This window comes from Daktulosphaira vitifoliae, unplaced genomic scaffold, assembly GCF_025091365.1.
Source record: "Daktulosphaira vitifoliae isolate Bord-2020 unplaced genomic scaffold, ASM2509136v1 Scaffold_1, whole genome shotgun sequence".
Lineage (NCBI taxonomy): Eukaryota > Metazoa > Arthropoda > Insecta > Hemiptera > Phylloxeridae > Daktulosphaira > Daktulosphaira vitifoliae.
Window position 1 is genome coordinate 56,656,449 of NW_026099572.1, and position 12,256 is coordinate 56,668,704.

At 29.1% G+C, this 12,256-nt stretch overlaps 1 protein-coding gene across 1 annotated transcript in view; it reads left to right on the forward strand.

Annotated features, from left to right (window-relative positions):
• The first annotated feature begins 11,568 nt into the window (after positions 1-11,568).
• The window catches only part of LOC126895449 (alpha-mannosidase 2), a 60,057-nt gene continuing 59,369 nt past the window's right edge, over positions 11,569-12,256 (forward strand). Inside the window, exon 1 of the mRNA XM_050667307.1 lies at positions 11,569-12,172. Within this exon, the coding sequence (XP_050523264.1) occupies positions 11,834-12,172 (339 nt within the window). The 5' untranslated portion in view covers positions 11,569-11,833. The remainder of the gene's footprint in view (positions 12,173-12,256) is intronic.

Here is a 12,256-nt window from a genome sequence, read left to right on the forward strand (position 1 = left end):
TGTTAGTTTTAATTAACCTTTGTTTAAAAACTGTTTTACATTTGTGATCAATATGAAAAATGAGAAATCAGTACGAGTCAGCAGACTATTGCTATAAAATGCACTCAATTATAATATTACATAACGTGCTTAATGTTAAATAATGCATACATAGTAAATCATTAGACCGTTCACAGATTATTTTATGAGATGGAAAAATCATATTAACAAATAACTAAAGTGATTTATTCAAAATGACCTTATGTAATAATACGGGACATTCAATAGAACGAACGCGGTAAATTGTCTAACAGACACACAGGGTATGGTTAACCTGGTTACCAAATTTATCTACCCGAAATCAACTTTCTACAAAAACAAATATTATTATTGATACCGCAAAACAAACTCTGCCAAAACTCAGCCACATGAGACAGTGACGCTAAACTTTTTGCCTTTCGCTAACCGCAGGTACGCTCTGTATTGTTGAGATTGGTTGACTTCAGTCTGATAATGTGACATTAAAACCACTAGTTCATAATTAATCCTTGATTATTTTTTATGACAAAATTATAACATTTTTTTTTATAAATTTAAGTTGTGCGATTTTACATCTATTAAATGATATTATTATATAAAAAAAACTCATTATTAATAATCTTTGGTTATTACTATTTTTTTTTGTAACTATAGTTACAGAAGTGTAATATACATATATACATTACACTTCTGTAAATAGTTTTTTTTATGAAAACAATTTAATTTAAAAACACATTTACTATTCCATTTTTAAATACTGACCACCTGTGTCGAAATTTAAAAGGTAATTACCACGATGTACTAACCACCACCGACGGTATCAATTAAAAAAAAAAAAACATCCTACAATCATTATTATTATTATTATACAGTACAATCAGGTAACCTTTTTATTGTTCCCTTCGATTTTTTTTTACACAAAAAATATTTTAATCTGTTACAGAATTCCATTTGCTATAAAATTCTTTGCGTATTTATGTATTTTAGCGATGCTACATAGTATCAGCATGTTTTATATGCTAAATAGATATAACATAAAATACCTCACCTGGATATTAGTGTAATCTGTCATTGTCGGCTGTCCATAAATTACCTATACATAATTCCTGGAATATTATTTTACTTTAACTTCATAGTTTTTTTTTTCTATCGTTCAAAATCGTGTTATAGAATTTACTATTATAAATGATCATAAATTGGTTATATTCAGTTTTTGACCAATTTTAACAAGCTTAATTACTCGAAAATCAAAAATGTAATTCCTTTAGTAAAGTATTTATAAAAACGCAACACAAAATAACACGTGAACTAATCGAATTATTAGTAACTTATTTTGTCAAATAGAATAATTCTATTTCAATTATTGAAAACATGTTTTACTAACTATAAACAGTAAAAAAAAAAATGATTTTAATATTTGTAATTATAACTTGCAACTAAATTTTTCAAATAAAATTTGTTAATAAATCAGTGTTGAAGTGTTTTTTTGGTATGGCATCATTATTAACTTATTTTAATAATAATAGTAACTACCAAAAAATTGTTACTATGGTAATTTCTCCATAGAATTATTTACAAATTAATAAATAATAAACGAACAATTTTGAAAAAATGGAACTTATTTAATGATTTTATTTTTTCAATTTAATTTTAAAATAAGAGTTGAGACTATACGTTTTAATTAAAGTAAAAATATTAATAAATTATCTTTGAAAATTTATATGTTATCCTTGTTCTGAACATAAGACTAGATACAACCTTTGTTAACATCCTATGAGAAGCCAATACCAAAAATAATACATCGTTCGAAATACATTTTTATCTTTAATAATTACAGATTTTATAAAAATAATTAGAGATGACTTATAGCATTTTACCTATTAATTACGCTACAATGCATTGTCAATCAATTATTTGGATATGCTAAATAAGTGGCACTTGGAATGTTAATAATATCTACATGAAATCATTTAACACAAAGTTACTCATAAAATCTATCTAATAGTTGATATGAAAACGGCATAGTGATGTTCAAAGTTAAATCAGTTTATACAAGTTAGTTGAAATCACAATGGTCACGTCTGAAATCTGAAATTGCTGTTCTTACAGAATATTTAGTTGGAGAACAACAATTGACATGAACAAATTCTAACATTATTTAACAGAAAATGTGTTTAATTATTGTTGAACAATAAGTGAGATAATAGTTTTTAACAGTTAACACGTCATAACCTCCACATATTACTTTCTTTTTTTTATATGCGTCTATCGGTTTACTATAAAATAAGTTGGAAACTTTTCCAAGCCGTTCATTTTATATTGTGTTCATTTAACAAAGCGTCGATGCTCATGAAATTTGTTTAATTTTCTTTAATGGAAAAGCGTATTAAACCTCACCTCTGATAATTTTATCATTCCAAACTTTTTATTAAGTATAACAGAGTTTATCAATTAGTGTCAGTACAAAGTCTGGTCTTAACAGACGCCGTGGTGATAACTTTGTTGAAAATTTTACGCTCATCAACGTTTGTCACGTGCTCACGGTTATTACAATTTTTACCGGACAATTACGAAAGTTTTATAATAAACTTATAGTTTAATGCTTCTCATTACAATAGTTTCCGACAATAGCATTTATATTTTGTCATGATAAAATACTTTCTTTGTACAAGTGTAGCCGAATATATACAACGACGTAATACGTGTATCGGTTAAGTTCATTGGAACCAGTTTCCTTTAGTGTAGAACAATTAAAAAGCGTCGAAGTTCGCTAAAAATAAGTGTCAATTAAATTAAACGGTCTCTAAGTGACGTCATAATTAAAAGCGCACGCTTTGTGCACATAAAAATATTGCTGTTGGTCGCAGTTATTTTTACGACAGGATTTACGGTTGAATCGATACGAAGCACTTTTAATTCACGTTTTCTATCGAGTTGACTTTTTATGACAATTGTCGTAGGACAACAAATAACGTTGTACCTTGTAACACTTAATTACAATTTATTGGTGTTACTTTGCCGCAGTCCGATTTCAAACACTCGGTGGTCGTCTAGAAAATATTATTTAAAACGCCAGCTAAATTAACGACAATCTAAAGTACAATTGTCATATCTCACGGAACGGCGGTCACGCAAATGCGACGTCGGTTGATAGACGTGGGAGGGGAAGTCGTCAAAAACCGGCTTGTTGCTCGCGCCGCGAAATAGCCGCCCCCGGGCAATCCGCACTTGCTGCCGCGACTGTTGAGGTCATTGTATTTTACCAGACGGGAGAGAACTAAGAGGTTACGGAATGACAGATGACAACATTTATACTTGCACATAGAACCGGAAAAAATCATCAAACAAACCACAGAACAGCACACAGACGATTCAGTGACGCTATGGGCAAACATGTCTACCGAAATTCATTATTGACATTCTTTTCATGGCAATTTAGTGTTGTCGGGACAATGTGCCTGCCCGACTAGACGACGTTGAAATAATTAAAAATAGGGGAGGAAACCTTATGATTGCGCACGATAGTTAAAAACTTGTAAAATCATACACTTACCAATAAATCGTACACGTATTTATATAATTCCGTAACTTGTATTCAAAGGCTCACCCGCACAAATAGGTTTTCGCAATTATTAACGATAGGTATTGAAACGTTATTGAAATTTCTAATTTGTTCTTGAAAAGTTGCCAAATTTAAAATACCAGCTTTTGGAAAATGGCCACAGAGTTGTATTTAAATTGAATACACTTTGCATGTTGGTTTTATAATTTACTTTTGGTATTGAATAGAGCGATTAATTCTCAGTGTGGCCATGCGATTAACTCTAATTTAGACGCACTTACAGTCCTCGTGAGCGCAGTACATTTCCTGAATCGCCGCAAACCAAGTGATTGAAATATAATTTCGTAAAAAGTACTGTTATTGTCAATTTCTATGTAAATTCAATCCAAATATTAGTGGATATTAATAATAAAAACACGAGAACGAGTTCAATTCAAATTGAATGTATCTATAAATATTCATAAAGCAAAAACTTAATACTTGTTTAATCTAATAATTATTAATGAACTACTCCGTTTTTAACTCTAAGAGGGCAAATCGCTTAATATTTCACATTCAAAAGGATTATGCGATAAAAAAATAAATACTTATTTTATCTTGCATTAGGTAGTTTTTGCTTAAAGTGGTTTTTATGCTTTTCGGCATAAATAATGACCGCAGTACTACTTATTCCTCCGAGTAATTACATTCATTTGTATTATTGCGGTTGTATCAAGATTCATTATTTTGACTTCTCGTAATAGTTTGAATTTATATGTATTAAGAATGTCCAAAAATATGATTTGTTATCGTACATCTACATAAGTGGTAAAGTATTACTCAAAGCTGTGTACAAACCAAAAACATGGAAACATAATTCATTCTAATTTGTTTTAATTAAAAAGACTAAATAATCATCTGTTTCGCTAATGTAAATCGGCCAATTACTTGAGGTGTTTGGTTGAGATAAAGGAACATCAAACTAATGGAATGTTTTGCATTTCCGCATAATTTTAGGATCATTCTTATAGTACAATAATAATAACAATTATTGTTATTACGTAGCGGGTAAACGCCCTATTTTAATTAACCGTAATAATTTAAAACAAATTAATTTTGTACTATGATAATTCTCTATTTTCTTATAGCCGAGTTATGATGAAATTTTAATAAGAACTCACATATTTTATAAGAAAATTTTTTCCATTAATCGTAAACACGTTGGAAGTTTTGGACTAAAAGTTATGAACAATATTAAAACAAACATTTTACATTTCAAATATTGCAATACTTTTTATTATTATTTAAAACCAGAAATAGATTGAAACACTATTTTTTTTCGTTTTTAATTTAAGTATTAAACAAGAAATGTCAACGTACACATTTGTGGTTTACCTGTAAAACGTTGAATTTTTTATAAGTAATAGATTAAATCGATGTTGGTCGTTTATATCACTTAAAATTTAAATTCTTTTCGTTTATATCTTAGAAAAATAAAAAAACACTCACGTCGCGAATCGTAAAACGTGCAAAGTTCCTAAAAACCAACTTGCTCTATAAGATCTTAGCATTTTCTACGAACACTTATTTTTTTCGTCCTGCCATTGGAGGAAACCGTCGAACTGAGCTTCCCATTAGTTTGTACCTTTTTTTTAAATATTAAAGCAAAAGTTTATTTAGCTTTCTATAGATACGGTCATTATTATGTATTATTTTTAAAATGTGCATATTATTTAAAAATATTAAGAAATCCATATATGTGTATTGAATTTAAATTTTGACTGCCAAAACTTTTGTTTTTGTATTATGACTTTTCTATAGAAATAATTGAAAAAATATGGAAGCAAAACTAAGTGTGTTCATTTATGACTGGGACATTTAGAATTCTTAGATATCACCAAATGTGGCCCTGTGAGATGGTAATGAGCTCTCAAATTCTATTTTCTATAATTTTCCATTATTCATTGTCATTCCCCTTAAAAGCAATATTTAACCACCAGCACTCCATTCCAAAAGCCATAATTATTTTTTAAAATTTCGGTTTCTACATTTATAGTACAGTTAACACACAGCATTCAAAATTTGTATTTAAAATTGACTTGCGTTATCTAGTCCACCAATAGTTTCTATATAAAAAATAGTAGAATAAAAGTAATATAATTTCTTGTCTAGGCAACGTTGACACTAAATCCTTTGGCAACTATCCACTGAATTTGATTTCACGGCAAACTCATAACGACTAACTGGTGTGCTTTTCTGCGACGTGACTCAAAAATGTTCATGCAATAACACTGTTCAAAGCACTTCCTCTACATGTTTTTATTGTAAAGAAAATCCAACGACCTACTATTTGTAGAAATTAACGCACAGCTCAAATGGGAATGAAAAATACTGTCACAGGCGTTGTCGAGAAAAACCACTTTTATGATTTGTGCACAGAAATCATTTTATATCTTCTACAGATGAGACTTTAAAAAAATATATACATCTACACCTATGTCTAAAAACGGTAACGTCTCTTATGGAGGTATGGAGCATACCATACCTACAAAAAGCATGAGATACTACGCAAACATGCCAGTCAATAAACAAGTTTTCTATTAAATCGCGATTAAAAAACGTCATCGTCACGCTGTTTAAGACTTAATCGTTTCTAGTAGGTCTGAGGTTATGAACCTGCTATTCCTATACACGTGTTATATACGAAGACATTGCAAAAAAATATATAGGTATTTAGTAAAAAAATTCAACGGATAAAACGCTAGACAATACTATCGTCTAACTATTATTGGTTATGTATTAAGATAATGTAATAAGATGTTTATAGTTAAATTCTAAACGAATAGTTTTGTAAATCTGTATAAATCGATAAATTTGTGTAAATGTATAACAATAATGGTATTTAATCAAATTAATTTCTTTCATTTAAAACGGTAAAAACACATTTTTTCATTGTAATTGTCGGGTAGAAAAAACAATCGAAATATTTAAAAAAGGTTTGCGTTATACAACAATTAATATTTTAATGCGATCGTTTAAAACCAGCATAAAAAGCGCTTCTGAATAAAAAATAGATCTTATATTGAGTATATATCTAGAATACATTTTGTCTACGCGCATTAAGCACATTAAATGAGTAAAAAACCAAATAGAAAATTGTACAAATTGTAGAAAAAAATTATTGTGAGCAGCCACAGTTCAGTAAACACGATCTGTTATTAAACGAAATAAAATATATTTTGGGTAATTTCGAGATTCAGTGATCCATGTTGTTACTCAGAGTTGTGATTGTAAAGTAAACGAAAATCCGTTATAACAAATACTGTTTATTATTTGTTCACGAGTAGAGCTCATCAAACATTTAAGCTATCCAACAATATTTCACAAATGGTACAATGAACAACTTCAAATAACTGTATTCGAGATGTATTCTTTGGTAGATATGTTGGGAATTTTTAACTGTTTCGAAAACCGTAGCGAATCAACGAAATGATTTCAGAGATTCCTTTGTGTACTAAGCAAATAAAAATTATTTTCTTGAAAAATAAATGTAGTCACAACTACAGTAAGAACTGGTTACACACACTTCACTAAAGCTCTCCTTTCTACTTAGAGGTTTACATCATTAGAACTATACTTTTATAAAAATAAAGTATGTGAATAAAAAACGTGAAAATATGATTTTTCCTTAATCTTTTCGCTCATTTATGTTTTATTATCAATTTAGACTGGACGCTAAAAGAATCATATATTTTTCTCAATAGTTATATTCCTAAAAAGAAGAAATAAAAATTTTATTTGGATATACAGTTGTTACAACATAAATGAGTGCATGTAAAGCCAAAGGGTCTATAGTTAAATCTCAATTATCAACATAATTTTATTCTCATTATTTTTATTTTTTTTAAAAATACCTTTTTGGCCTTATAATAAATCAAAACTATAGTATTTATTTAATTACTGCATATTGCAATGTTTTTATACGTATATTGCATTGTTCAATAATTAACAAACCTTTGGGTCAGCTCTTGACTCTTAACGATTGAAATTTCCAAATAACTGAAACGAGAATTTCTTTAATATAATTTCAAAATGGGGAACTTGAATAAAATTTGTATCAATTGATATGCAAATAAAATAAGCGAGAAAAAAAGATAATATCGTCCCCAGGTAATTTTATAAGTAAATAGTATTTGCTCAAAGGTTTATGCTCATCAGATATTTTTCCTTTGGTCGTAAATGCGAATATATATATATTTACTTTTTATGTTTCATTTGAATTAAATATGAAACGCAGTCTCAAAACAGCTTACTAAAAGATGAAATTTTAAAGAAAAAGAGTACTTATCTATACATATTTGTACACTGTGTATCGTAAGGTTTGAAAAGTACTTTTACGGGGACATTGCACAAATATATATATATATAGACTTCAGTTACATTTCAGCGTTAAATAAATGAAAAGGATAAAAAACACTTAGGTTATTTTCATTCCAAGCTAAGAAATATCCTTATTTTTACCTATTTAGATTTGTATCATCAATCTAAGTGTGTACATTAAAAAAATGCATTTACAATTGAAATTTTTAGCCTTGAGCTTACAAAATACAGCGTTTGTATCCAATTATATGTCAAATAATCGTAATTAAATAATCTATAAATATTAAATTAAATACATTTCTAAAACTAATTTTGCAAACAACATTTTTGAACTAGAGTTAAGTATATGTAGGCCATCAAGACTATATAGTTGTCCTAATTCTTAATAGACTGTGTAGAAGAGCCACACTAACTCAACAGTATAGAATACTATATTCCTTGCTTGAGTTATGTGTTTAATTCTGATACTGTTTGGCACTGGTAAAATAAGATACTGAAACAAAATAGGAGTGTAAAAAACCATTTCCACCCTTAAAAAAAAAATAGCATCAATTCTTTAAACAGTTTTAGAAAAAAAAAAGTTACTTAAATCACATTTGAAAAATATGATCTTCCGATTTCTATATATCTTAAAAACAAAAATTTAATATTCAATTAATGTTACTTTTACATTGGGCGTCTAATAAAAATCACATAAATTTAGTTTTTTTTGTTTATTGATCGCTTTGATAAAAATTAAATAACTATAATAGTATTAATGAAATTTTCAATGATGGATTTCATTCACAAGAAATACATTTTGGCTTTTTTTAAAGAGTTTTGAAAAAACTTACTCTCGTTGAAAAGTGTTCGCTGACCAACTAAATAACATTGAAATCATTTCAACATTAGTAGTGAAATGTGTAATGATATAATCATTTAGTTTAATACGAACCCTTTGGTAAACATACTTTTCTTGGTCATTATAGAATAGAAATTATTATTTTTCCATTTAAAAAAGGTTTTTACTATAAACGTATTTATTTTCTTATGAAATCTTAACAAATGGTTTATAGGATACAGTCTTTCCGGAACATTTCCAAAAGTTGATAAGGAAAAGAATTTTGACACATTTTTTGTTATGCTAAAACCTTACTAACTTAGATATTTATCGGATTTCTAAAAAAGGTATATCGGTAGAAATAAAATTATCTATAGTGTGATTTATTAAAAATACTACCCCCCACTTTTTTGTTAAATAATGATTTTTTCATAAAAATGTACAGATTTACAATTTTATTTATTTATACGAATAACTATATATATATATTTATATTTATACCAAGTTTAGTGTAAGAAAAAAATATTTATAAGAGTAAATTTGAGAGGTAACTTTGAAAATTTAAACAGACGCTTACTATTATTTTTTTACTAATAAATGGAAAATGGTCTAAACAAAATGTTGACTTGTCGATAACCAGTTTTGTATAATTACTTTTTGAGTTTATATAATATTTAGTTATAGGCGAGAAGGTTGAAAACGTAGAAGAATTAATTATTTTATTATANTACTTTTTGAGTTTATATAATATTTAGTTATAGGCGAGAAGGTTGAAAACGTAGAAGAATTAATTATTTTATTATATTTTCTATTTTTTGGATATTATCGTATTTGATAATAAAAATAAAAATTTTCTCATTTTTTTAGTTTCAAGTATTTATGTCTGCAACTAGATATAATTCAGGTTCATTTGATGTGTAAATCAACAAAATTGGTCATTAGGGCTTAACGTGTAACCCGACAGATAAAATAGATACTTATCATAGTAAAATCAATAACTTCTCAGCTATTCATTGAAGGTCAACAATTTGTGTTATTTCTTTTTGCTACTCAGTTATTTTGTCGCTACATTAATCGTAACTGTAAAATATTTTTTCTGGGTAATTGGATAGGTAATCATTTTTTTATTTTTTAAGAATTATTACTCAAAAGGAAAACTCGTTTGATACATGAAATTTATATCAATTGACATGCATAAGTTATTATTTTTTTGAACATATTGAGATTTCGTTATTATAAAATATTGAAAATTTATAATAAACTTGTTGACATACTTTTGCTTTTCACAGTTCACGTTAAATCTCTGACATTTATCAAGAATCACGTACAAAATATTTTCGGAATATGTTTGACGTTGATATACAATGATTTTTTAAACTAATAGATATTATTGAGATAATTAATATAACAATTTGTACCACTACAATTTAGAATATTTATTATTATTATTATTATATATTTTAACTATATTACAGTTATACTTTACTAAATTACAGTGATTTCGCTTCTATGTAATATTATTAAGTAGCCACGTTCTTCCTATTTTTGGAAACACGTAGGCTGTCATCATATTCGCGTGTTTCACGTACATTTGTAAATAGAGAAAATATATTTTCATTAGAAAAAATCATTTGACAGTTCAGTCGTTAAGTATATTGAGGTGTACTTAGTTAATATCATTAGTAGTTCAATACGTTTTTCCTTCGTCAATATTTTGATACTCGTAACTTTTTTCTTCGTGTTGATTGAGTAGACACGTTTAGTAACTTCTCTAGAGTTCTATTGTTAATAATCATATTTATTTAATCAAGTCGAAGAGACACAGAAAAACATTTCATTATTTTTTAATAGCACTTAGGAAAAAAATACCAGAAATTTAAATTTATATTAATCCTTTTAATATTTTGCAAAATAGTGTGTGGATTTTTAACCAGATTATTAGACACATATAAAAGTGGATAGAGTAATCATAAAGTCAAAAATTTGAAAATTAAATTATTGTCTCGTGAGTCCAATACAAAACTTGAATGCTAAAATGCTCTACTAATTACGTTGAGATATTAATAGTTTCACTTTTTCACACGATTCAAAATAATAAATTATTCATAAGGCACTTACAATTTTTTATTTTTACCTCTAATGGCAAGAACGCACACTTAACGTATACTTTGCACGTCAAATTAAATAAAACATTTTATCCCGTCGACAGTAGTCATCAACGACCGTATAAGCTCATCGTGATTCAGTAGCTGTTTTACAAATTAATATGATTTTTCTTAGCTAAACAACACGTTGACTAACAACGAGATGCGATTACACAGACATCAAACAAAAATCATAATTTTATTGAGATCCGACTGGGCACGCGATAACGAAACACGTCGACTTGAATGAATCGTACAAATGACATCCTAATAATTATTAGAACAAGTCTATTGTTACTATTAATTACTTTGTCACTTCTTCGTCGCGCTATCCGATAAAATGACTTGAATATTAATTACACGATCATTTGCGAAGTCGTTTAATCGCGTGAATTACAATTTACAAATCAATACATTATAGTTTTATGAAGTCAAAGTTTTTTAAAACAGTACGGATGGTACAGGTACAAAATACCGACAGCGATTACTCAGCGGGTGATGGTATTGTTGTGTGTTTATTGGTATAAAAAATAAATTCAACCAATGTATTACAATGACCGACCGGTGCGGTCTTCATCGGTGGCGACCCCCTCCCTCTCACCATCTTCATCTGGCTCGGTTTACCGGCCCCGTTGTCGCCCAAGCAAAGTGTTCAGTCTCGTCCGATAGCGTGTTTGAGGTGGTCACGTGCCGTCGCCGTCGCTCATCGTTCGCAACGTGCTTTTGTCGCGAGTTTGTTCGTGTTTCACGTGCCAATTTGTTATTGTGTTGTTTTCCGAGTGCGTCGCTGTTTTTTAAGTTTAGTCATAGAATTTGTTGAAAATAACCTAAAAGTTAGTCTGTTATTTTTTTATCCACATAAGAGCGCATGTTTGACGGTGCGAGAGTTGTTTCTTAATTGTTTATGTTTGAACCACCGCGGCTACCGAAATGAACAGCGGCCGCGTGGCCAAACGGCTGCTGGCCCTTGTGCTGGTACTCGGTACGGTGGCCACGTTAGGTCTTTACTACAATGGATCGCCTCTTAGTCGACTGGACGAAAGGCCAAGGGCGTCGGTCGATTGGCCACCACCTCCTCAAGCCCAACGAGCCGAGTCTTTTGAACCATCCGACGGCACTAACGCTCATGGAGCGGCAAGACTCAAAAGCAGGTTCGGACAACTTCAGCAACTGTTGTCGGCCTCCGTAAACAGAGACACGTGCCCCGAATTGGGATACGCTGAGACTAACATAGACACTGTCACGCAATTCTCCAAGTTCGAATTCCAGGTGAATAACTTACAAAAATATTTAATATCTTTTTAACATACTTTGTAAATTAAATAAGTGATGAGATAAACTCTTACAATTATA